We start from the raw sequence: 25616 nt of genomic DNA, 5'->3' as shown, positions 1-25616 counted from the left end.
CAGAAATGATACAGACATACAGACAGCATAATCATAACCAGTAACCCGTAACCTGGTCTTAGACACCTTATATGACCCCTTTTACATAGAATTTGGTGCCACTACAGAACCTTGATTGCAACCCATGTTCTATATGGTCCCAGTTTATATCAATAACGTCACAGGGTGTTGATTGGCGGATCGATTTAATGCGTCAAGACGCGATGCGATAAATCGATCCCTGATACATCGAACACTACCTGCAGATCTGGTGGGTAGTATAGATGTACCCTTAGGTCTGGGAATCTATGAATCTGCAAAACACTTGGTAGATTGTCTATGAATGGTGACTGATGCTTTTATAAAACTTGTCAGCAGCAGACTAACAGATTTATGGAAAATTTAAAGGGACAGAGTCACTTTGAAAACCACTTTTTGTGTCTGAAAATGTTTGAACTCCCTGTACTGACCAGTAGCAATTCAGATGACTATACTGGGGGAAATCAGCTCTCCCTATTTTTTCTTTGTGCATTTGGCAACACTCTTTATAAAACCAGTACAATTGTTTCTCTGTCATTGTGTCACTTGCTAAAGACCATTATAAGCCTCATCAGGGGAGCATAAAAAAACTTTTGTGGACATTCTAATTTCTGATAAGATCCCAAGTAATATTTATTTTAAATAATCAATTAAAAAACAAGTTGTAAGTGTCTCTAACAAATCGTTTTAAGGATATCCTCCTCCATGTTATTTACAGCAGTTTCAGAGCAATCTTTAGCCTAAATTGCTTTGGTGTCCTATTTTAATGAGTATACTGTATTTCTAAATGTTCTTCAGGATATTTCTATTTAACATTTTGAACGTAAGCCCTGTGTGTTCCTCAAATAAAGGGTCACATTTGGGCCCCATCTGAGGTTGAAATTAATTCATTGGACAACCCCTCAGTAATCAAGGTACGCCCCAACTCTGCAAATGATCTTGCATATGAATAGTCTTGCTGAGCTCAGTGTATGTAGGGGGACTACTTGCAAATTAAAAAGTATATGCTTTAGTGTTTGCAGGATCAGAGTCTTAGGATACTTAATTTCTCCATGATTGTATCAACTTTATGCTTTGAATATTTGTTGTGTTCTTATGACCAGATTAGGTATTAAGTACAAGAGTCTGAGTTTTGTGTGTGTGTGTGTGTGGGGGGAGACGGGGGCAGGGGTTTTTCTCATTTAAAACATTTTGAACTGGGTTCAAACACTTGAGTGCTCAGGATAATAGAGCAGACAATAGGCAAAATACAAGAACCGCCTGGCAAATAAAACACAGCTAGTAGATATAATTTTCAGCTTCTCTTTCAAAATTAAATATGTTGACTTTTAAAATGGTTCAAAATAGAGATACTTAATCCTGAAGATTACTACTGCTGCTTGATAGCCTGTCTTCAATTAACCTTATTGTTCATTTTATTAAGAAGTGTCAGTTCTTCAGTGTTGCGTAATGAGAATTTTTCTTTATTTATTTAGTAAAGTACAGCGTGAGGTACAAGCACTAGCAAAGCTTGAGCATGAAAACATCATACGCTATTACACCTCTTGGACTGGGAAAGACTATCTCAATTTTGAGAATAGTTCAAGCCTTTCAAGGTAAATAAAAATGAATTCTGTAGTGTAATCAATGGCCCTTTAACTGAAATAATCAGATTATTTTTTCCCTATTGCAGATTTATGTGGCAAAAAATGAGTGAATTACAGATCTCTGCACTTATATTTTTTCCAGCTAATAAAAGAAGAAAGAACATAAAAAATATTTAATATCAGGCAGCATGCTTAATGAAAGATGTACATGTATATCTCCTTTTGGTTGATGAATTGCCAATTTTTTGGTGAACAGTATGTGTTGCAGATATGTACATTAAAATTTAGGCCTAATTTGGAATGATGTCTTATATTGAAGCCAAATCAGTGGCAGGATCTTCAGCAACTGAGGGAGATGGTATTTGCACTGGGATTAAAATGCAGGAGTTATTTATTCTCAAACTTGTGTTCCACTCATTAGATCATGCCCTGTCCCATGCTACTGTTCTGCCCCACCTTGTGACCACAGAGCGTACTGGCTGCTCAGCAGAGGAGCTGACTCGGAGCACGTCTACACTACAGCCCTAAGTCAACCTATGTTAGGTCGACTTACAGCCACTGCAGTAATTACTGTCCACACTATCCTCCTCCTGTCAGTGATGCATGTCCTCACTAGCAGTGCTTCCACCGACTGAAGAGGGGCATTGTGGGGGGCTGAGGGCCAAGTATGTAAGCTCTGTGTAGCTCCCAGCTGTCTCCCCTCCCCGGGGCTCTTGGATCCCTGCTCGGAGCTGAGGGCAGCCACCCCAGGCTTCTCAGCTCCCGGAGCGGGGAGCTCTGGGCCCAGCCTGGCTGAGAGCAGGGAGCTGGGGGCTCCAGCATGGAGCTGTGAAATTGACAAGACAGCCAGCAGTCGATGTAAGTAGCGCAGATGCTGGGTTGCCCCAACTGCACCGACATAAGTGCTATGCCTCTTGTGGAGATGGAGTTGTTATGTCAGTGTAGTAGGGCACTTACATTGGCAGGACAAAGCTATAGTGTGTACATTGGCATAATTAGGTTGAGGTAAGTAGCCTTACGTCAGCCTAACTGTGTAGAGCAAACTTCAGTGGCAGGCAGCTAGCTGTTTGGGAGCTAGGATGGACTCCAGTGCCATCACTGGGTGGCCCAAGCCTACCTGGAGTGAGCCTAAACAATTAGGGACTTTTGGCCATGATTGTGGGGGACTGCAGCAAAATGAAAGGTTGGAAACCAGCAAACCATTGAGCCAACTGCTTAGGAACAATTGTGTAGTGCTGTTTTTAATACTGTGATTAAATTTTACTCTTACAGACTGAGGCCAGATTTGCTGTGTGATTGCCTTTTTATCCAAATGGAATTCTGTGAGAAAGGAACACTGGATGACTGGATTGATGAAAAGAGAGGGAAGGAAAATTACCAGACTGAGTCTCTCATCAAATTTAGACAAATAGTGACAGGAGTGGAATATATTCATTCTAAAGGGTTTATTCACAGAGACCTCAAGGTAAGCAGAACAGATGATTTTTGTGTGAATGGGCAGATATAATGAATAGATGTTTGGAGGATCAGAAAATGTTGAACTGTTATTTCCAGTGGGACTCCATGTGAGCATAAGGGTCTGTCAGTGTGTATAACATTGGATATAAAATCACAAAGCGTTTTTGAATGTGAAATGCTGTATACTAGGTATATATTACATTTCAAGTTTGAGTTCAAAATCAACTTAATAAATCACATATAACATGTCATATATTTTAGTGTACTGAAGTTAATGCTCTATAGAGCAGTGTTTTTCAAAGTTTGGGTCCCAACCCAGTAGTGGGTCACGGCATGTAAGGCACTGGATTGCCTTGTTCAGCACCCAGTGACCCTAGTGGCTCTGGTCAGCACGACTGACCAGGACGTTAAGTACCATTGCCGGTGCTGCCCAGCTAAGGCAGGCTAGTGCCTACCTGTTCTGACACTGCACTGTGCCCCGGAAACGGCCAGCAGCGGGTTTGGCTTTTAGACTAAGGGACCATGGGGCTCTGCATGCTGCCCCCACCCTGAGCACTGGCTCCACACTCCCATTAGCCAATGGGAGCTTGGGTGGGGGCGCTGCCTGCGGGAGAGAGCCATGTGGAGCCACTTGGTCACACTTGCTCGCCATGTGGAGCTGGACCTGCTACTGGCTGCTTCCGGAGCGCAGCGTGGTCCGCGGTGCCAGGACAGGTGGGAAGCCTTCCTGTGCACCCCAGCTGCGCCACTGACCAGGAGCTGCTGGAGGTAATCCCTGCTCCAGCCCTGAGCTCCCCAGACCTGGGGCCCCTTCCTGCAACCCAAACCCCTCATCCCTGGCCCCACCCCAGAGCCTGTACCCCCAACCCAGAGCCGTGACCCCCTCCTGCACCTCAACCCCCTGCCCCAGCCCCGAGACTCCCTCAAACCCAGAGCCATGACCCCCCTTCTACACCTCAAACCCCTCAACCCCAGCCCAGAGCCCTGACTCCCTCCTACACCCCAACCCCCTGCCCCAGCCTAGAACCCCCTCCCACTCTCTGAACTTCTCATTCCTGGCCCCACCTCACCCCTGCACCCCAACCCTTTGATCCAGCCCTGAGCCCCTCCTGCATCCCAAACCCCTCATCCCCAGCTCAGTTGAGTTTTGGGCATCAACAGTTTTCTTCAACTGGGTCACCAGAAAAAAAGTTTGAAAACCAGTGCTATAGAATAACATAGTAGTACTTAACTGTATGCAAGAATGAGAACAATTACTTATTGTGGCAGTCATGATTTCAAATTTTGACTAGTGTGTTTAAAATACAGTTTTTATTTTGATACATAACTCGTATTCATTTCCTCTTCCACTGAAGTACCCTATGACTGATTTTTTTTTTTTTTTTCCTGGTGCTAAAAGTTTGTAACGTGAAACTGAGACACTCTCTTTTAATTGTCCTTTTTAGCCCCTCAACATATTCATATCTAGTGAAGATAAAATAAAAATAGGTGACTTTGGACTTGTAACTTCAATGACAGATGACCCACGGACAACAGACAAAGGAACAAAATCATATATGAGCCCAGAACAGGTAACCATTATTGCAGGTTTAATAGTTAGACATCAGGAGACATGAGTATCTCCATAGTTATCCTTGCATTTAAGTCCAGATTTAGCCATCCCTGTCCTAATTTTTTCAGTACTAAACCAGTTGCCTAAAGTTTTCCAGGTGTAATCCTAAACCAGGATAGATTTTTTTTTTTTTTTTTTTTTTTTTTTAAACTGGAAAATCTGAAGCAGATTGTGTAAATCAGTTGTGAAATGAGGTGATCCTATCTCATTGATACTGTCTTACATTACAAAGTTTGAGGTCAGTGGGAGCTGTGGGTGGTCAGCAATTTTGAAAACCAGGCTACTAATTTAGGTACCTGAATGTTAATTTGGGTAGCTTTAGGCATCCATTATTGAAAATCTTGGCCTTAGAATCTCTATATCTGATCCTCTATCTGTAAGGGGGAATCAGTTACTTATCTTACATATGTGGAACTATGGATATTTTAAAGTCTGTATATTTCATTTCACTTAACAGTAAATATTATCCCTATTTCACAGATGGGGCATATTTGGCACAGAGATTTAAGGACTTGTATGAGGCCCTGGTGGTCCCAATCATGCAGTCCTAAAGCAAAAGTCTCATTGACTTCATAGGGATTTTAGCTTGGACTGTATGAAAACACTTCAATTACAATACATTTTTAGACCTAAGAGGCATGTTAGGTATATGCTATTTTTATTGTAATCACCACAGGCTGGAGACAAATATGGACCGGAAGTGGATATATTTGCACTAGGATTAATTCTCTTTGAAATTCTTTGGATATTTTCCACTGGCACTGAAAAAATTAAGGTAAGTAATCTTAAATTATTAATTAAAAATAGATCAGAAGAAAACTATATAAGGGGGGAGGGATAGTTCAGTGGTTTGAGCATTGGCCTGCTGAACCCAGGACTGTGAGTTCAATCCTTGAGGGGGCCATTTAGGGATTTGGGGCAGAAATCTGCCTGGGGATTGGTCCTGCTTTGAGCAGGGGGCTGGACTAGATGACCTTCTAAGGTCCCTTCCAACTCTGATATTCTATGATTTGACATATTACCTGTATATGAGGTAGTGTTCCTTATTGCCCCTTATGTGTGGAATACCTTCCTTATACCAGCACATCAGGTGTTCATCCTCTCTTCATTCTTGTCCTTCCTGAAAATTCACTTCAGTGAGACCCACATATGCATATTACTTTTGTTAATAAAAGCTGTTCCCCACCATTTAAAACAAAAATTACCCTAGCACCATTCACTTGTCAATGTGTTTTGGTGCTGCTATCTGTTTTGTCACCTCTGTGTAGCCTTTCATTTTATTTAAAGTGAATTTGTAATGTGGTATTACACCACCATGGATTTGGCTCTGGCAGCTACAGTTTCCATCTTAACAGACTGAAAGTTACCTTTGCTACTTGCTTCAGATTTAGAGTCTCTAGGAATACATAAAGACCAAGGGTAGTGACCACACAGACATTCACAGGTACAAGATCTAGTCTGTTTTACAAGTTTTATTAAAGTTTCAGTGAAAGTTATGAATAGCCAAGCATATAGAAATTCCTTCTGAACCTAAGCACAAGTTACAAATATAGTTCTACTCACATCCTTAACAAGTGTTAGGGTCTCATAGGTCTTTCATGGATTGATTATTAGTAGAGGGATGGTTCCTGCTGGAGTGTCCCATAGGGAGCTCAATTTTCCTAATCTAGGCACCCTCTTTTATAATGTAATTCTGACTAACCTCATTAGCATTTCTATACATCATGCACACTGTGGTTGGGCCATGTGTTAGCAAAATGTGATTACTAGGTATCTTGTAAGCAAAAAGCTACTTTTACTGGTTTGCAATATCACCCGCTGACACATCCTTTCCCGTAATCTTTGGGCATCAGGTTATTCTTCGGTCACTTAGTTATATCGGCGTTTCTTAACTTGATGGCATAGTATGACAGCTAAAATCTTACAGGCCTCAGGCTGTAGGCCTTGCATTTCAGCCCTACTTACTTTTACTCAATAGGATTCCTCTAAATACTGACCAATCTTATACTTCTATAATCCTACAAATTAACTTTAATTAACATGCAATGAATATATGATTTGATTAATCCTAAAATCACACAATAAATGAACAATAAACTAAAATCATTGGCTACATCTGCTATCTAGTCTGTCAGACAGCTCTGTTGTCTACTACAACAAATTTAATCTCCGTCAGAGAGGGGAAGAGAGAGAGAGTGAGTGAGTGATATCGGTTGAGATACTTATGTGGCCCTCCTCACTATGGTATCCGAGTGACTCATTATTTATCCTCACAGAAACCCTGTAAGGTAAAGAAATGTGTTATTTTACAGGTGTGCAACTGAAGTACAGTGAGATTAAGACCCTGATCCTCCAAATACTTAACCACATGTGTAACTTTATGCTAAGACTGGGTTGTAAAGGGTGTATATATATATATATTTTTTTAATGGGAAATTAAAAAAAATCTTAAAAAAAATTTCCATGGTAAAAAACAGGTTGCTTTTGTCAAAGTGAATATTTTTCAACATTCAGAAACCAAGAAAATGTTAGAATTTGGGTGTTTTGCTTGGTTTTCCCTATCTTTTCTCTCCCTTTATCCTCCAAAAGGGCAAGAATAAGGGAGGGGAGAAAAAAGAAGGTAAGAGAGAACCCCCCGCAAAAAAAAACTTGTTAAAAAATTAAACAGTTTTTTTTATTTGAAACAAATTTTCATTTTTGTTTAAAAAATGGTTTTTAAAATTGCTGCACATTTTTTTGCCTTTTTTTTTTTTTAAGATTAAAAAGACATTTTGCATCAAAAAAACCTTTTTTACCAGCTCTACTTTATATACATGAGTAGTCTTACTGAAGTGTATGGTATTACTCAGGTGCATAAACTTACACACGTGTGTTTCAGTCTTTTCAGGATTGGGGCCTTGACCAAAGTCACACAGTAAGTCTGTGGCAGAAACAGAAGTTGAATCTGGAGCTAGGTCCCAGTCCAGTGCCTAACTACAAAACTATCCTTCTATCCTGTAAAATATATATCGGATTTACCTGCACGGGACTGAAGCACTCTATTGCTAGTAACCCACACACCTTGCTTTGTACACTTGATGTCTGGGATGCTTTTTGGCTGGATTTGCTGACAGATCAAATTATGTTGGAGGGGGAGGGGAGGGAAAAGGCTAGTCTGTTATGTGCTGTACTAAATCTCTGAGGTACCCTTATCTTGCAGCCCTCATTCTGGTAAAACTTCCTTTGAAGTCAGTGAGTTTTGCTCAAGGAAGGACCACAGGAGTTGGTCAAAAGGCATGTGTCTGATGATCAAAACAGAAGTTTCTCTCCCTTCAGCATTATTTTTTAAAATTAGACCTCCGATGCTAACTTTATCCTTTTTGCTGTAATGCTTGTCTCTTTCCCCTGCCTTCCCAGTGCTGGTCACCTTCCTCGGTCATGTCTTGTCTTCAGTTACAAGCTTTTGGGGGCAGGGAGCATAGCTAAAATTTTCAAACCTGAAAACTATGCCTGAAATTAAGTTCTTAAATCCATGTATGAACACCTAACTAGAAGCAGTCTGATTTTTCAAAGATGCAGAGCACCTGCCACCGTTATTGACTTAATTTAGAGCAAAGGTTGCTCAGTATCTTTGAAAATTAGACCTCTTCTATTTATGTACCTAAATATGTATTTAGGAGCCTAATTTTAGGCACCTGGGTTTAAAAACGTCAGTCATTGTGACTTAGCGCTGATTATTTAAAAGTGACTTAAAAAAGGTGTTTTTGAATTTTTCTGATGGCATTCATGGGATGTGTGAGTGTGTGTGGTGGTAGGGGCAGAGAATGCTATTTGCATCTGCTTGTCTCACAAGTAGCAGTGATGCCAGCAGGGCCAGAGTTTAAGTCCTCTCCTGTAGATTTTTCCCTGGAGTTTGTGGTGAGAGCTACTATTTCTTTTTAATTGACAGTGAAAACCAGGGATTTGAGAAAAATAAGGCAGAAGCAGGTTTTCCTGGACCTTGAGGCTCATAAGGTGAAAAAGCCAACAAACTCAGAGCTCTACAGAACACTTTTAAAAACACCTTACAGCCAAATGGAAAGCTTTCAGATACTTCCTTTGACAAATGCTGTCTTTTGAAGACTTGCTCTCTACCTGTCACTACATTTTCTGATGATTTTGTTTTCATGCTTTGTGTGGTTCAATCACAGGGCTTCAAAATGCAGTCAGTGAAAATATCACACTAAAAAAATTATTTGGTGTCATTTTTAGGAGTGGCAGAAAATAAGAGAATGTATACTTCCAGAGGAGTTCAGCAAGAACTTTCCATTAGAGGTACAGCATAACACATTATTTCATCTATTTCCTCATTATTCATGTTCAGTATTTTATTTCCTCTAATATATACTGTACCGTGTTTGTTTGTTTTACAGAAATACATAATTGAGCAATTGCTCTCAAAAGACATTGCAAAGAGACCTTCAGCATCTTGTGTACTGGAGCTTTTGAAGCTTGTTGCTAAAAACAACCTAAACAACGCACATACATGTTAGGCAGCCTATCTAAAGGAACAACATAAGCTCTGTTTTGGTCCAGAATTTGACACCTCCCTGCCCCCTTAAAAATGCTGAAACGTGACAAACGTATTTGGAATCTTAGGTTCAATCCTATTGACCTTCACAAAACCAGGCTTTACATGGAGATCTCTGCAGGGATTGGGGGCATGAAAGCCTCTTCTTGTGATCCAGAGCATCAGTATACATTTCTACTTACACCCCATAGTCTGAAGCCTTGTGCCCCTGCCCTTTCTCACTGTGGGCAGATGGTATGTGTCGTGTTTCATAGATGAATCAGCAGTCATGAACCCATAGTTATTTTCATCCGCTGCTGTGGAACGAACCACTGTGCAGTATTAGACCATGGTACTTCCTGGGGTGGAGAGGTCTGTCTGCAGTCTACCCCTGCTGTACAACAGAACGTCAGCAGCTCCGGTGCAAAGGGCCTCTTATTTCCATAAGTATGAAGAAGGCAGGATTTGATCTTTTATACTTAGGTTTGCTGCTGCCTGCTGTTTTAAATCTTTTGCTGTCTCCCAGCAATAACCATTTATTTTTATGTCACCTAGAAATATTGTGGGTTTTTTTACAGTAGGAAATTTTAGGAAAAATTGCCACTTCTGGCTGTGTGGGTGGAAGTGCTAGGGCTAGGTTCACAAGAGGGACTTGAGTGCCTAGTGTGGCAGTTAGGCACCTAAGTCCAACATTTAGGCACCACTTGCACTCACAAAATCGCTGGTCAGCTGCCATCTAACCCTGTATGCCCCTAAAGTCCCAAGGTGACTAAGTTTCTACTGGTGATGTCCTAGAGGGTTCCTACTTTTTGTGGCTGGATATGCTCACCCAGGATGTGGGGAAGCCTGAGGTCAGATCTCTATTCTGCTGGGTCCTTCCACCTCCCATGAGAGTATCCAAACCACTGGTTTCAATCTCTTGTTGAAGCTGCTCCACTTTATAGTGGATAATGAAATATTCATGGGGCCAGAGAACGAGTGTGAGTGACTCTAGTGGGTATGTCAGTCTGCTGGGAGATAGGAGACCCAAGTTCAAGTCCCTTCTCTACATCAGGCAGTGTAGAGATTTGAACCGAGATCTCCCACATCCTGTTTGAGGGCTCTAACTGCTGTGGTATGGGATAATGCTCCTTTGTGGTTTTTCATGAAAAATGATTAACCTGGCTTAGATGTCTAACTCCAGGAGAAAGGTGTGAATCCAAAGTGGAGGTAGGTGTCTTCCTCTAGTTGGGACTTAGGCTCTCAACTCCCTTAAGCCCCTGGGAGGCCATCAACAGGGGGTTCACCAAGCGGGGCCGGGGCCAGGGGCTGAAGCATGGGGCCTGGAGCCCACCACGCGGGGTATGGTGCTCCAGGCAACTGCCCTGCTTGCTATCTCCTAATGCTATCTCTGGTTTTTATATGCAGAAACCAGTTATTGTGGCACAAGTGGGCCGTAGAGTTTTTCTAGCATGTTGTGATGGTGTCAGAAAGAAAAAGGTTGAGAATCCCTAGCAAAGGCCACATCACTCTCCACAGCATTTCCACCTAAGCTAGCTAGTAGGCTGAGTGGGCTGGCTTTTGTGAGTCCCATTCTGACTTTCCCCATGCACTGTACAGAAAGCCTGGGTGCCTGACGCAGGACTGTGAATTCCACTAAGGGGCAGGGCACCTAAAAGTTCACTTTATGAATATATAGCCTCTCATGTAGAGAAGGTTTGTGTGTCTTTATTAGTATCTAACACTGTGGGAAAATAAGTCTTCTCTAGACAAGGTCTGTGCTGTATGCTCTTCCGTGGCTGATTGGTATCTGCATATAATTAGGAATAGCTAATATGCTTGTTGCTGGCACATGCACCAAAATATCTGTTAAAGCACCTTTTAATTACTTTAGTATAATAAATTTCACTCCACTTAAAAACACCAGAGAAGTTTAATGTTTGCCAAGTGGAAAATGATAAAATTTGGTAAGAAAGCATTAGAAATGTTATACATATTTGAAGATTGCTAGCTTTTGGGTTTTTCTGTCTTTATATCTGAATGTTAAATTGTTAGCCAATTGCTGATGCTGTAATAAATAATGCTATTATGATGAAGGTGTTTCAAACCATGAAGAATTTAAAACTATTTAGGCTCTTAAAGAATGTGTCCCTTTGAGAATTAAAGCTCAGTTTAATGATTCACTTTATAGAAACCAGGTGTCACAATGACTTAACACAGCAGTTTTCAAACTTTTTGAGCTGAGCCCTCCCTTTGAGTTACAATTTTTGGTTGTACCCCCCCGCCCCTCCAAACCCAAGACAAAAAGAGGCACGTCGGGGTAGAGGTGGGACTTCCTCTTCAAGCTCCGCCACTTGCCTTTTCCCCCTCTCCTAAATATTCCTCCGCATCTCCACAGTTTGAAAACTGAGTTAACAGATAAGATCTGTTTTTGGTCATTTTAAGATTGGGATTTGTCTCTGAAATGTAAATCCATATCCTATCCAAGTCAGCTGCGTCGATTGCTTGGGCTCCATAATGTTCCCTCAGTAGTACCCTTATAGTAATTATGTGGTCTTCAATCTCTGTCCACTTCCCAGGAGAAGAGTCAGTGACACCACCTCACTCCCCCATTTTATATATATACCACATGGAGACAGGGATGCTGGAACAGTTTGTAGCGTAGGGGCGCTAAAAGCCATTGAACCAAACTGTAAACTCTGTATATGATGGAAACCACTTCAAGCCAGCGGGTGCTGCCGTATTCCCAGCATTCCTAGTTCCAGCACCTCTGCATGGATATGAGTTGTGGTGAGGCAGGTGCCGCAGACCAAGTGGTTGTGGAGGGTGCTATCAATAGGAGGCCAAGGGACCTTCAGAGCAAGGAAACAATCTCCAATAAGTTGTGGAGAGAGGGAGAGCGAGCCCAGTAAATACCATCTCCTCCCTGCCTTCCCAATCTTTCTCTCTTCCCCCAGGATACCAACTCTGTCCTAGAGGTGCCCAATTTCTGAGCCTTTCACTTGCCTCTGCAGCTTCACTTTCCCATCCCCTGTAAGATCAAGGGGTTCAGTTTGGGTCTTTCACATTTGGTTGCATAGTTCAAGCACTTTAGATTTTTGGGGGGCATGTTTTAATAGAAAAGTCCTGGCTGTACTTATAAAAAGCAGTTGGAGGTAGGAATCAGGCGGTCATAGGCATTTTTAATGCTTTCATCACTGCAACATATCAGTGCCAAAGGGTAGCATAACCATTCTTTAAAACCTGTTCTTAGAAAATAAGGCCCTAGTCTTGCAGTGAGCAGGGATCTGCCTGGTGATATCCTTGTGCCTGTGTAGGGACCCATTGGTCCACCTACACAGAGCTCATTGCAAAAATAGGGCCCAAATTTACAATATTATGTTTGTAGATAGCTATTCTGATTCTTAGAAACAGTGAATAAAGTCATAATTTTTGTTCTTATACTGATCAAGTATTAGCATTGCCTGGCTTTCTATTAGAATGAATAGTACTCCTTAGAAAAACCCCAACCACTGCAGGCAAGCACATGTGTTCCTAAGTGTGTGCTCTCTGAGGTAGGGAAATTTGTTGCTGGCCTGCTGCTGTTTAGTTTTATATAAATTCTAAACTTGTGGTGGATTCTTCTGTAACAAATGACAATAAATGTAAGCTTTTGCTCTTCTTTTTTTTTTTTTTTTTTCCTGAGGTGAATGTAAGTGCTTTCTTCCCCATTAAAACAAATGTTTGACATCTTCCTGTTTTGGACTAATTCCTCTTTTCTAGTGACTCAAGATGCCAGTGAGAGTATATCCTAGCACAGAGAAAAGCCACCTAATTGGATTTCCTTTCCTCTCAGGGAAAGTTCTGTAATAGTCATCTGTGACAGAGTATATGAGGCCATCTGCTGAAGGTCTTGTGCCCTGCCACACCCTGTCCCAGAAAAGGGTAGTGGAGAGGATCCTTCAAGCTGCCTAGAATGGCTGTGTCAGCGTCCAGCAAGTCAGTATAAGACAGGGATTCTCAGACTTTTGTACTGGTGACCTCTTTCACACAGCAAGCCTCTGAGTGTGACTCCCCCCTTATGCATTAAACACACTTTTTTATATATTTAACACCATTATAAATGCTGAAGGCAAAGCGGGGTTTGGGGTGGAGGCTGACAGCTCACAACTCCCCCATGTAATAACCTCGCGCCTGCCTGAGGGGTCCCGGCACCCAGTTTGAGAACCCCTGGTATAAGACAAGCTGCAGGGCAAGAGTAAGTTGAGTTCCTAGCTGGAGCTGGAGGAGCATGGATGATGTGTAACTGGCTGAGGGAGCTGCAGGACCTTGGACAGAGCAGGGGAGAGTGAGAAGGATCCCCGAGGTAAGGCTTAGGACAGTATGGGGCCAAGGGAGGCTGTGGCCAGAAAGGCCCTAAGAGGGTGAAGAGTCTCCAGGGAGAAAGCCCTAGTGGCAAAGCCCCCATACCAGGATTGGGGGACTACTGGATTGATTGTGAGCCAAGCCCCGGGAGGGCTACAGAGACATTCCAACCATGGGATACTGGGATAGGCCCCTTTTAGACTGTTTTCCCTGGAAGGAGTTTGTTTGCGTTTCACATTCAGACTGTGTGACTTGACCAGAGGGCTGAGTCACTGAAGACCTACCACAAACAGAGTGCAGGCACGTACACTCAACAAAGGGGGTGCTTCTGAGACGTGAATGTGCCTTGTTACAGCTTACTGGCACATTTTTCCTTGGCAGCTGGCATGCAATAATGAAGAGGTCCTCTCACTTGCCCATTAAACTTCAAGATTTACGACAGTAAAGTCTCTGTTCACCACAACTGATGTGTAGGTGGTTGTCTCACTCCAGTGCTGTGATGTATCTAACACAAGCTACTGCCTGCTTTACAGTAAAAGCTAATTCTTCTAGTTCAGCTCCTTTTTCTGTAATTGTTATAGATTTACTTCCACTAGCAGTTGCTGCTCATGGACAATGCTGCTACTGTTCAATAGGTATTGACTGAATGGAACCAAGTTGGACAAAAAGATAGTTACAAAAAGCAGTTTAATTATGAACAAAACACTTTAAATTTCATCAATTTAGTGGGTATTTTTAGAGTTTCTATACAAACATCCATATTTACATTAAGCAATAGAGATTGATGAAGCCAAATACTTTGTGCAAGGTCAGACTATTTTCAACCAGCAGAGTTCATATATCTGGCTGATTATGTTGACAAAAAATAAACTTATGATTCAAATCAGACATCCTCATGAAGGATGCATATTAAATGACGTGTCTAACACTGTCTACTATAAAGACTTTACCAATATTTCCCCCCCCAAGGAAGCCTTTAAAATGTTGGTTACAAAGTCAAGTACTGTCCATTTCAAATCTCCATCTGTCCACAATCACACACATACACACACACGAATTTAGCAGTACGAACCTAGGTACCTCCAACTGGAGGTGTACAGATATCATAAACCATAACAATTTGGTGCAGTTAGCTACCTGTCCTCTGAGGTGCAAGACTGGAATTGCAGTTTTTAGTTTGGCAGAAATCTGCAAAACTCCTGCCTGCACCTAAATTATTTAAAGTTAAGTACATATGTAAATCTGTAATTCTTATTAAATAATGAGTTCAATGACTAGCTTCACTTTAAAAAAAAAATCTAAAATCTACAACTGCTTCTGTGCTTTCAAAAGTGTGTGCTCTGAACCTTTCAATATGTATTTCCACCAGCAGTACGTGTGTGAATTCTTTATGTCTCATGGAGAGATTTTAAAATACTGCTGTGAATCAACAATATTTTTCCAGAGTTCCTTTTATTACGAAGATTTTAGTCATGATCTGCTGAACTGTCTCCAGGGCAGTTTGAAGATAAATCTGCAGCCTCTACAGTATAAAGGAAAAGAAGGTTAATATTTCAGATATGGGAAGAAAAGATCTACAATCTTCTAAACCTTATTTAAAAAGAGAGGGGTGGAGAGTCAGAAAAAAGGTGATGGAGAAACAGTACAAACAGATTAAGTTAATTCCAAATAGTGTTGTAGTTTGAAGTTCTTATAAACTTATAAAATAGAAAGGTGGTACATGTGGGACTGATGAGGGATGTTTCAGAGGACAACGTTACCAATTTGGCCACAAAATACTGATTTGGAGCCCAATATTGATCATTCACTAGTTCTGAAATTCAAGAAAGGAGAAATGACTGAATCCAGCCAATAAATACAAAAGTTACTTTCAAGGATAACATTAGTGACACTGGCCTCCATGGGAGTTTTGCTGGGATAAAGAAATAAGAATTGCAGGATACGGCTCCAAATCCATAACCAAAGGAAAATTATATCCAAGATGGATTTAACTTTTACCCTCATATGCTGTTCCACACCAGATACAATAAAGATGCTCTTCTCTTAAATAGGCAGTCAGGATTTGCAACTTCTCAAATACCTACAGAGAAATATATTTTACAGCTTTGAGTAGGAATCACAATCAAACAGTCTGGGATGGGCTGCTGGGGTGCTAATCAATAGTTCTGGTGCTAAAAAGGGCTCACTAAGAAAAGATCACATGATACAGCAATCAAAAACATGGAAACCTTAGTACACCGTAATTGATACTATACCAGAAGTCTCCAAATTGTGGCCTGTGGTGCGCCAATGATCTATGGCGAGCTAGCTGTTTAAAGGATGTTGGCTGTTCTTTATTTTCATCTACTGAACAACTAAAAATACCTTCTTTCAAGTGAATGATGTTCTTGATGGGATTCTTTTATCACCCATCTCCGCCATAGGCTGAGTTCATTAAAATAACAAGAGTGGTGGGTTCTTGGGCATAAAGGACATGATTTTCAAAAGTGACTAATTTGAAGGCCCAGCTTTTTTTTAGAGGCAATTACTCAGCATTTTCTGAAAACTAGACCCATCAAGTGTCAAATTGGGTACCTAAAAATAAGACATGCAAAATCACTACTCTCTTGAAAATCTTGGCCCAAAGGTGAGGTAGTGTTACCATTTAATTTTGCTTTTACTCCAAATCAGTATAATCATGCTTTATACTCCACCTAATAATATTGCAAAATCACTTTGCAAGGCAGAAAGAGAGGCCACTTATTAGAACTTTGATTTTGTTATATATATGTATATATACACACACACATACACGTTTTACAAATGAAGACAGCTTCATACTAACTTATGTTTCAGCACTCACACTTAAGTCTGAACCTTTGTATTCATCCTTTTCTTCCTCCTCTTGATCCTTTTCTTCTTGCTCAGGTTCTGTCCAGTACCAAATCTCCTTGGGAACTTTAATATCCTTAAAAATAAAAAAAATTACAAGCAAAGTTTTTTTTGTCTCTATAGGTTTCTCCAGCAGATGCCTGATGAATGCAATTTATAATGGGACAAGTACCATTTTATAAACTTTATTATTAATTATGATCTTGAGACACTGAAGCTTCAAGAATAGAACTGATCAAATTTAGACCATATTAGACCACAACAGGGGCAATTTGTGGGTTTGTTGCTCTTTAAAAACAAATTTAAAGGGATGCTAAAATAAACTGTGCCAGATATGCTGGTAAAGTTCAAGACTGCACAGCAAATTACTATTGTATCTTTTGTCATTGGTTCTCTTTATTGCCCATGTCCACTTTCAGAAGGCAGAAGGCTCTTTTTATGATTTTACAGTTAAAAATCCTGAGTCTGCACATGCCCATCATTGTGAAGCTCTTCCCTCATCTGGGATAGCAGGTAAGTAGCCTCCTCTGAGCCAGACACCACCATCAATCTGACAGCCTGACACAAGCTACCATGAGACATATAAGTAGTAAATGGTCAGTAAGGTGGAAGAGGCCTTCTAGCTGATGTCTGAAGTGTTCTTAAAAGGCTTACACACCAAAATGAATTCAGGTGGAATGTATTTCTTGTCTTTTCAGCCCAAGGATGTAACTTCTGTCCCATATGAGCTCTATTGGACCATGGGACGCAGGCTCTTGCAGCGTAGCATTCCCCCAGGATGGCTACTAGCAAGTTAGCAATAGGCACACACCACCCCCAAGCCCTATGAGGATACGCTTGGTGTGTCCAGCATCTGTTCCACTGGACATTCACAGAATTCCCAGATCCTCTGCTCCCAAAGGAAAGTCTACCCCTGCTTGCCAGTTACAACGTAGATCACAGCTTCGCTTAAGATACAACACTTAGATTTGTTTACAGAGAAAATATAAGTTTATTTAACAAAGATTCAAATGATAGCATGCAGAAATATTGGAAACAAAGGGTTAAATATAAAATAAAATCATAACACGTGCCAGAGTCGAAACTTAGTTAACAAGACACACCCTTGTTTAATTAAAGTTTAGCTCACCCCAAAGTTTTTCCAGTGTTTTTCAGCAAAGCCTGGCTGTGATCCTTTTTTCATAAGGCAAACACATGGTCAACTTACTTCCTAAATGAAGGATAATTGGGTGACCTCTGCACCCCCAGATATTAGTTCCACCAATCCACTGTCTTCACTTGTAAAAAGGGTAATCTCTATACCTTGTTTTTTTCCTGTCTACAATCTCCCCCTGAAGACTTTGCAATCACTTGATTAGTATTTTTTTCAGATTGTAGATAGTATGCATCACTCAGTCTGCATACAGCCTGTCAGCCAGAAAAGTTTCTTGTTTGAAAGAAACCAGTTTAACATCTTTTGGTGACCAGCTCCAAGTCAGAAACTGTAAGAACATCATTTTTGGTGTATATATATAGACACACACACACACACACACACAAATGTGTAACTCCTTACATATTATCCATACATACATTTCATAATGATCATGATGACCAGTGTGCCATAGGCTTTCAGTACAGACCTTACATGACATCCTTTGGTGAACTAGAATGTAGATACTAGACCCAGGAGAGCCCTGTAATCCTTATGCACCCTGTGCCCTCTGCCAGTTGGCATCAGAAGGTCCCTGGGTAACACAGAGCATCTCAGGGAGACAAGCATTGCCACTTTAGTCCAATAACACCCAATATTATACAAAACTGTTAAGAAGTGAATAATACTGTTGTACATGAAGACTGAAGAATTTGTAGCCAGCCCTACACTATAAACCATCCTTCCACCCCAAAGCAGAGTATTAGCCTTACCTTTTGTGTGTCTAATTGCTGACAGGCCCTCTGGCTTTTTCTAAGGTCCCCTTCTAGCTTACGTTCTTCGTGTTTGCTTTTGAATCTCTTTCTGTCAATAAAAATGTAGCTAGCTACAATCAGCAGGCAGATAAAAAATTCACACATTAATAGGCAAGAACTTATTGTAATGTAAAGCTAGTTGAGATTTTAGACACACCATAGTTCCCCACAACATTTGTAGCTCTTTGTAATGCCTTTGTACAGGCGTACAGTCCTCTGACAGGATCAGAGAAGGCCATCCTAAACAGGACCATGCTGAAGCTTAAGAACGTCATTGTAAACTTATATGTATGTATGTGTCTTCCTTGAGGAGGCTACATTTAAATAGTTTTAAAAACAGATTTCTGGTTTAAGTTGCACCTTCTAACAAATGGCAATAGGTACATTATTTGTTCTGCCCCGCCCCCCACCTGACATTGCTAATGTCCATTGTAATTAAGGGGCACAGCAGAGGGAATTTATGTATTTTGGTTTTCATGTGTCAAATCATATTTTCTTTTTAAATGGTTGGTAATTAACCTCCCCAAGGCCCACTCATCACACAAATGTTATTCAGAATTGATAAGACATTTTGATGATAGTCAAACCTGAGGCAGCTAGTACTACTTTCAGATAAGCGTGAAACTTGGATCCTTTTTTACATTACCTGAAAATGTTTACAATGACACATGAAAATAAATCGTTTTACCTAAACTGATCTGCAGCATCTTCATCTGCTTGTTTTTTCATATGAATCTTTCTTCTGTAGTTTTCTAGCCTTTCTTCTGCTTTCCGCTTTTGTAATTCTTCATGACCAAGCCCACCTCTGCCTGTTTAAGTTCAAAACACTGCTGTGAGCAGCTGAGAGACTATGAAATCCAACAATTAAAAGAAGTAAATATTACACACCTGTTTTAATGTTCAGAGGAATAGGCTCAACAATGCCTTCTCCTGTAGGAAAAAAGGGCAGACAGCTTATGAAGTCAGGTCTCTCCCAAAATCATAAACACAGCCTATCCAAGTGTACATAAGATTTTGCCACTGAACAATTAGTTTTTATGGTAATTTTTTTTTAACAGGTGGCTAAATCAAGCATCAAGGTACACTGACAATGGACTGGTGGATCACGCATTCCTTATTTTCTCAGTTGAATTGTAGTGTTGCTGTGTGCTGCATTCAGGCTGCTTCCCTATACACCAAAGAAGGACAGCTTAATTTGACAGGCATAACATATTAGTAATTAATAATAATAATAATTAATAATACATTGCACCCTTCTGTAGCATTTCATATGAGACTCTTGAGACACTTTACAAAGGTTAACTATCTAAGCCTCACTATTCACTCATGGAGTGCAACATTTATTCATCTCCTAGTGATTTACTCTGGATAGGTATTTATCCTTCCCTAGGGCTCCGTGCAGAAGGACTTAGTGTCTGTGTGCACAGATGGCTTTCCAGAATCAAGCTGTAAATTTGTGCAGATTGGAGATAGGTTCTTTAATGTTTAAAAGTTACTTGCTTGGAAGGAACACCAATTTCAAAAGGCAAAAGGCCCTGCTACAGACAGTAAGATCTTTGTAAAATATCTTCCACATCTGAAATACCATTTAGTTAGCAGCAAGTACTGTTTCTTCCTCCTCCAATTCCCCCATATCCCTCACCCTTTTTATTTCAGAGATTTTAAGGGCTTGCTCTCACCTTCTATGCTTTCTTCTGCTGTGCCAAGGTGGCAGTTAAGAACTACCCTAGCAAGCAGGAGTTCTTCTAGAGGTATTCATTGAATTCATCCAGAGATAAGGTGGAACGGTATTAGTAACAGGTACCCTTTTAAACCCACATTTTGAAAAATAGGCATACATCTAAATTCTAGAAGTTAACAAACTTACCACTCTTGCCAAGGGCCTGCCCACTTTTGTACCCCATCTTTTGGAGCAAAGCAAAGCCTTTGTTTTCGTTTCCTAAAGCACTTTTCAACACAGTGTCACGTCTCTCTCTTTCCTCTTCTTTTAGGCTCTTTTGTCTATTTTTCTGGTTAGCTTCCCTCTGCTTTTCTTCTTTTTGAATAGCTTCTTTCACATGCCTCACCATTGGCAATCCTGGCCTGACATCCTGTCTAAGGGAACAAAAAAGTATTAATATGTCTTTCACATGCCTCACCATTGGCAATCCTGGCCTGACATCCTGTCTAAGGGAACAAAAAAGTATTAATATGGTCTGTTTTTTAATTAAGAGGCAATAAATGTTTAATGGCAACATAATCCATTACAATGAAACAGTGAGGACACAGAATCAGCTTTGGATAAGCAACCTCTAGTGCAGGGGTAATCAGTTATTTTTTTGTCAAGGTCCAAATTTCTTGGTCAAATTTCTTTTTGTCAAGGTCCAAACCCCAGAGAAAATATATAGCTGCCACTTGAGAATGGGGAGTGACTTTAAGACTGGGGAGACCTACATTGAAAATCTTAAGCTCTGAGTTCTCTGTATCTTTGAATCACTGCACCTCCATTCTAATACCCTATTTTTCAATTGCTTGTAATGGACTAAAAAATTCTATTTTGGGCCAAAACTTCCGATTCCTACTATTTGTTTGTGGAAGGAATTTGAATACAATTAATTGTGCTGTTTGAACTATAAATATGTGAAAACTTTAAAAAATAGGTCCATAGTCTTTTTTTTCCACTATGAAAACTCAAGTAACTTTGTTCTAAAATGGTGGCTGCTCTAGTCCATGGAAAACATAACTTTGATTTTTCTGATGTATGACTTAAATGTCAAATATAACGTGCATTAAACTTCCTTAAAAAAAAGAAATTAAATAATTTCCTCCATAACAATCTCCCTACAGGTGAAGGTCAGACATTTAAATGGAGAACCTGAAACCTGCTCAATTAGACTAAAAAAGGGTTAAAAGTCATTTCAGCTACACAACTTGTTGCTTAATCCCCCCATGCTAATTCTTGTAGCTTTACCACATCTTGCAAACACATATACTTCACTTGAATAAGCCTTTAAATGGCTTTAAGAATGACAATAATTGTATTAGTTATCCTCTAATATAACTGCAAATAGAGACTATGTGTAAACTTTTAACACAGTCAAAATGGTATTTCCATCTGGATGTTCTCCTATCTCTCCTCCTCTGCAATGCAAGTGACATATCAATGGGGATCCTATACAGCTCAATACAAGTGTTTGGTTGCACCTTACAGAAATGCTCTTGTCTGTATTATAACTAACCAGTTTAAAAGATTAGCTCTTAAGGAAAGAATCTTTAGAAAGAGGTATTTATCCTGCCTGCTAGACTACTATACAGGTCAGAGGGATTCTTTCTTGTTTAGGATCTCAGGCTACTTTGTTGATGCTGGGAAATGGCAGTTACCAGAAGAGTTTCATTAGCAGCCAATCTTGTCTCATTTCCATTTCCACCTGGACATATTATGTCTCTACAACAGAACTGGTGAGGACTTGTAAGGAATACAGTGCTCCTCAACTTTTCACCTTAGCCACCTACAAATAATTTATATTTCAGAGGAGAGGCACGGTAAATGCAAAAATAAAGTACACAGAGTGGAGAAGGTCCAATTTTTTGAAGTAATTAGTGATCTGAGGTGCCTCAAATTTTTGGCCTAAATTTTCATTTTGGCTAAAATACTGCTTGCTTTACTCATTTAAATCATCCCAGTGAAATCGCCCTGTGACTTATGTGAGTAATGAAAAGAAGATTTGGCCCTTAATGAGATGCCTGGAAATTGACAGAATGGTTGATTCAGGGATGACAGGCTATTCATAAACACTAGCGAAAAACTCAATGAGTAAATCTCCAAAATGATCAGTATTGTTACTGGATGTAGATGTGTATGATCTACTTAGCCAAGCTACTTACTGCACATTAATAAATGAATCAGACATATAGTCATCTTCTTCTTCCATGTTTAATATGTATACCCTGTTCAGATCCTCCTACCTATAATGAATAAAAATATTTTATTACACATTTTACCTTTTAAAAATTAATTGAAATGAAATAAGACGACTGTTTTTTGGGCTGAGATAAACTTATTGGCTTAGGTTTGCTATATTCACTACTGGACAAGTGCCAAAAAAACACTACTCGACTGAGGGACTGACAGCAGTTTTATCATTTGATATTTTGTGAGTTTCCAGGGGGCAGAAATGAATGTTTCAGTTATCCTTGCTCTCGTCTCTTGCTCAGCATAGTTCTATGGCAGCCTCACCTTAGGGATTATTATTGCTTTACCGGGGTTACACTTAAAAAAAAAAAAAAGAAAGACTACTATGTCAGTTGCTCTGATGCATTTATCTAGACTTAACTTGATCCTCTTTTTCCTCGATATCCACACTTGGTATTTTTGGCTTAATTTTCTTCCCTGGTTGCCCATACAGTCTACAATTCAAAGAAGCTCTTCCCCTCTTTAGTTTTAAACAGTCCTTGGCTGAATAAATATCACATGAAAAATGGGTAAATCTGTATCTTTTGTGAGGTTTTAAACATCATCAGAGAATTACAATTTCTTTGTCCATATTTTTTCTGCCAGGATTGGCATCTGGGCACTGAAAAACTAGGCATCAGGCAATTCACTCTTTATTTAATGAAGTTTAGGCTCCCGTTAATGTTCTTGTTTGATGGTCTTTCTTCGGATTTTGTGCATTTAGGCAAAATTTTCAGATATCCTGAACTTTCAGCACCATTACCATGGAGATGACCCATTTGGTAGATCACCTAACCTGGCAGTTACACATACATTTTCTAATCTCAAAATTTCTTTAGCCATTCAAGCTCACAAGACAAATTGATGTTTTTTATTGGAGTGTATGCTATAAAATCAAAGGAGTATCCATCTTAATCTAAAGTATCAGAGGGGACAAAGTGGGTATTCACCCACGAAAGCTCATGCTCCAATAAGTCTGTTAGTCTATAAGGTACCACAGGATTCTTTGCTGCTTTTACCTGTTAATCTTGAATGCCCTAGAAAACTGCCCCAATAAATTAAATATATTTTTGTATTCTTACAGGGTCTTGATCCTGCAAATACTTAGGCAGGTGCTTAACTTACTACCCTGAGCAGTCCCACTGAAATAAAAATTTACAAAAAATGTCACTTATGTAAAATTAAATTAAAATTAGAAGTTGGTGCAATAAAAGATATTAACTTGCCCACCCTGTCTCTCTAAGTAGAATTACAGACACATATTTGAAGGGGGAGGGAGGAGAGCTAAAGCATGGGGTCAACATTTTCCATTTTTCCCACAAACACAAGACATTTGTGCAGAATTCCAGCTGTGAAAATCTGGAAGTTATAACCCTCAGAGTCTGAAAATCAGGTAAAAATAAAGCCAGTCTGATGTTCAGTGGCTTCTGCTTCGCTTCATACCTTAAGAGTTTACAACCCCCAATTACTACCTGCACAATCAGCCCCTACCCCCAAAACCTCCCAGTACCTTCAGCCACCCCCCCCACAAAATCTTCCCCCCCCAGCCACCTCAAAACCTCTCCCCACCCGCAGCATCCCCAGCCACCCCACCCCAAAACTTCTCACCACCCCCAGCATCCCCAGCCACAGCACCCCAAAACCTCTCGCCATCCCCCCAGTATCCCAGCCACCCCTCCCTAAAACCGCCCACACCCAGCCACCCTAAAACCTCCCACAACCCACAGCCACCCTCCCAGGATCCACAGCCACCGCACCCCAAAACCTCCCCGCGACCCCTCTCTGCCGCTCACTCACCCCGCGGCCCCTCACCCCCAGCTCTCTCTCTCTCTCGGGCTCCGTCCTGCGCACTCTGGGCTCAGGCGCTTCCTGGGTCCCGGGCTGCGCCTGCGCCGGGCCGGACCGGGCCCTTTCTGCTGCCGGGAAGGAGACTCGCTCGGTGCGCTGCTGCCAGGGGTCCGTCGGGCTCTGCTGGGGCCGCCGCCTGCGGGTGAGTGCGGGCCGGGGGGCTCGGCTGCACCCGGGGAGCGGCCGCGGGGCGGTGGGTGCCTGGTGCCCGTGGGCGGGAAGGGAATGGCGGACGGGGGCCAGATTTCCTGCCTCGAGCCTGAGGCAGGCCTGGCCGGTGCCAGTGACAGATGCGGGGCGGTTTGCTAGCTTGGACCTGCGTGCGGGGCTCGCTGAGAGCTCGGCCTGGTGGCAGGGCTCCAGCAGCGCCTGGCGATGAAATTCACCAGACCCGGCAGCACGGAGATGGTGGCTCCCAATGGGTGGAGTGGCCCTGCAGAGGTGGCAGATGGTGCCGTGGGGTTGGCACCTCATCGTGCAGAGATGACGGACCTGGAGGGTAAGGTGGCTCCATAGCAGTGTTCTGTGGCCTGTGTATGTTGTATCCTAGGATTTGTGGTTTCCAGGGCTTGTACCTCCATATTCAGGATGAAGGCTGCTGCATCATACCACTCCCTAAACAACAGTTGGTGTGTTGAGTGAACTGAGCACCTGTATGAATAAGGACAGGGGTTACATGTTTAGATATTGAATGCTATGGAGCACCATGTTGGGACTAAACAATAGTCAAAAAGATTTATTCCTGTATACCAGGGTGTTTCTGTGGCCCCTATGTCTGAAGTATCTTAGGGCCCAGATGTTAATTAATTTATCCTCCTACCACCCCTGTAAGGAAGTATTATACTTATTTTACAGATGGGGAACCCAAGGCATAGGCAAAGTAAGTGACGTTTTTAAGGGTCACTCAACAAGTTAGTGGCAGAGCTGGAAATAGAATTTGGATGTCATTATTCCCCCTCTGCTTTTCTAAAACTACCAGACAACGATCCCTCTTTCAGCTATATACTGCTCTCAAATAATGCATATCCATTCAGAATGCTGCTGCAAAGATCATTTTCTTAACCTGTTACTTTGACCATGTCACCCCTCTCTTTCTCCCACTGGCTCCCTCTTCTCTGTCACATCCAACATAAACTGCTTCTCTTCCCTTTCAAGCCTAGCTGCAGTCAATCCCCACTCTGTCTATCATCTTTCATTTGCCGTTGAGCTATCGGTATCATTTCTGATCAGCCAAGGTGCCAGCCTGCATTGCCTGCATGCTTGTTTAAAACTTAACACCTTCATTGTTCCTCCTCTGCTGAGCACCCTATGAACATTCACAAAGCTATCTCATTATCCATCTTGACATCCCTCCACAAGAGTCTCCTCTGCCATGATGCCTACAAAAAAGCTTGACAAAAAGTAATTGTCAAAGGGGAATCATAATAGAATGGGGGTATTACTGGTGTAATTCTTCAGGGATCAGTACTAGGCCTGATGCTATTCATTATTTTT

General features: G+C 41.2%; 3 protein-coding genes across 9 annotated transcripts in view; 2 read left to right on the top strand and 1 right to left on the bottom strand.

The window, feature by feature from the left end:
* EIF2AK2 (eukaryotic translation initiation factor 2 alpha kinase 2) overlaps nt 1–12912 on the top strand; it is a 45780-nt gene extending 32868 nt beyond the window's left edge. For all 7 annotated transcript variants that reach the window (XM_032772407.2, XM_075064230.1, XM_032772405.1 and 4 more), the window contains exons 11-16: nt 1494–1613; nt 2877–3069; nt 4508–4633; nt 5351–5449; nt 8905–8967; nt 9066–12912. In XM_032772407.2, the coding sequence (XP_032628298.1) occupies nt 1494–1613; nt 2877–3069; nt 4508–4633; nt 5351–5449; nt 8905–8967; nt 9066–9185 (721 nt within the window). In that variant the 3' untranslated portion in view covers nt 9186–12912. The remainder of the gene's footprint in view (nt 1–1493; nt 1614–2876; nt 3070–4507; nt 4634–5350; nt 5450–8904; nt 8968–9065) is intronic.
* Nucleotides 12913–14196: 1284 nt separating this feature from the next.
* Nucleotides 14197–24164, bottom strand: GPATCH11 (G-patch domain containing 11). The gene is made up of 9 exons (XM_032772397.2): nt 24072–24164; nt 22208–22288; nt 20211–20437; nt 19232–19273; nt 19032–19152; nt 18302–18392; nt 16368–16472; nt 15524–15605; nt 14197–15047 (listed from the first exon to the last, which is right to left on the bottom strand). Exons 2-9 carry the CDS (start codon nt 22252–22254, stop codon nt 14992–14994), a joined length of 771 nt encoding a protein of 256 aa, XP_032628288.1. The 5' UTR covers nt 22255–22288; nt 24072–24164; the 3' UTR covers nt 14197–14991.
* HEATR5B (HEAT repeat containing 5B) overlaps nt 24153–25616 on the top strand; it is a 90963-nt gene continuing 89499 nt past the window's right edge. The window contains exon 1 of the mRNA XM_032772392.2: nt 24153–24264. The gene's annotated coding sequence lies outside the window, so the exon portion shown is untranslated. The remainder of the gene's footprint in view (nt 24265–25616) is intronic.

This window comes from Chelonoidis abingdonii, chromosome 3, assembly GCF_003597395.2.
Source record: "Chelonoidis abingdonii isolate Lonesome George chromosome 3, CheloAbing_2.0, whole genome shotgun sequence".
In the NCBI taxonomy this organism is placed as follows: domain Eukaryota; kingdom Metazoa; phylum Chordata; order Testudines; family Testudinidae; genus Chelonoidis; species Chelonoidis abingdonii.
This window is presented reverse-complemented; position numbering and strand designations above follow the sequence as displayed.

What these genes read in the sequence shown, in the direction of transcription:
- GPATCH11 (XM_032772397.2), bottom strand. Translation starts at nt 22,254, where the DNA reads ATGGAAGAAGAAGATGACTATATGTCTGATTCATTTATTAATGTGCA. An exon ending in GATGCTGCAGATCAGTTTAG is followed by an intron (nt 18,393 to 19,031) that starts GTAAAACGATTT and finishes TTTTATTGACAG; the next exon opens with AAAGAGATTCAAAAGCAAAC. An exon ending in AGCAATTAGACACACAAAAG is followed by an intron (nt 16,473 to 18,301) that starts GTAAGGCTAATA and finishes TTTATTTTTAAG; the next exon opens with GATATTAAAGTTCCCAAGGA.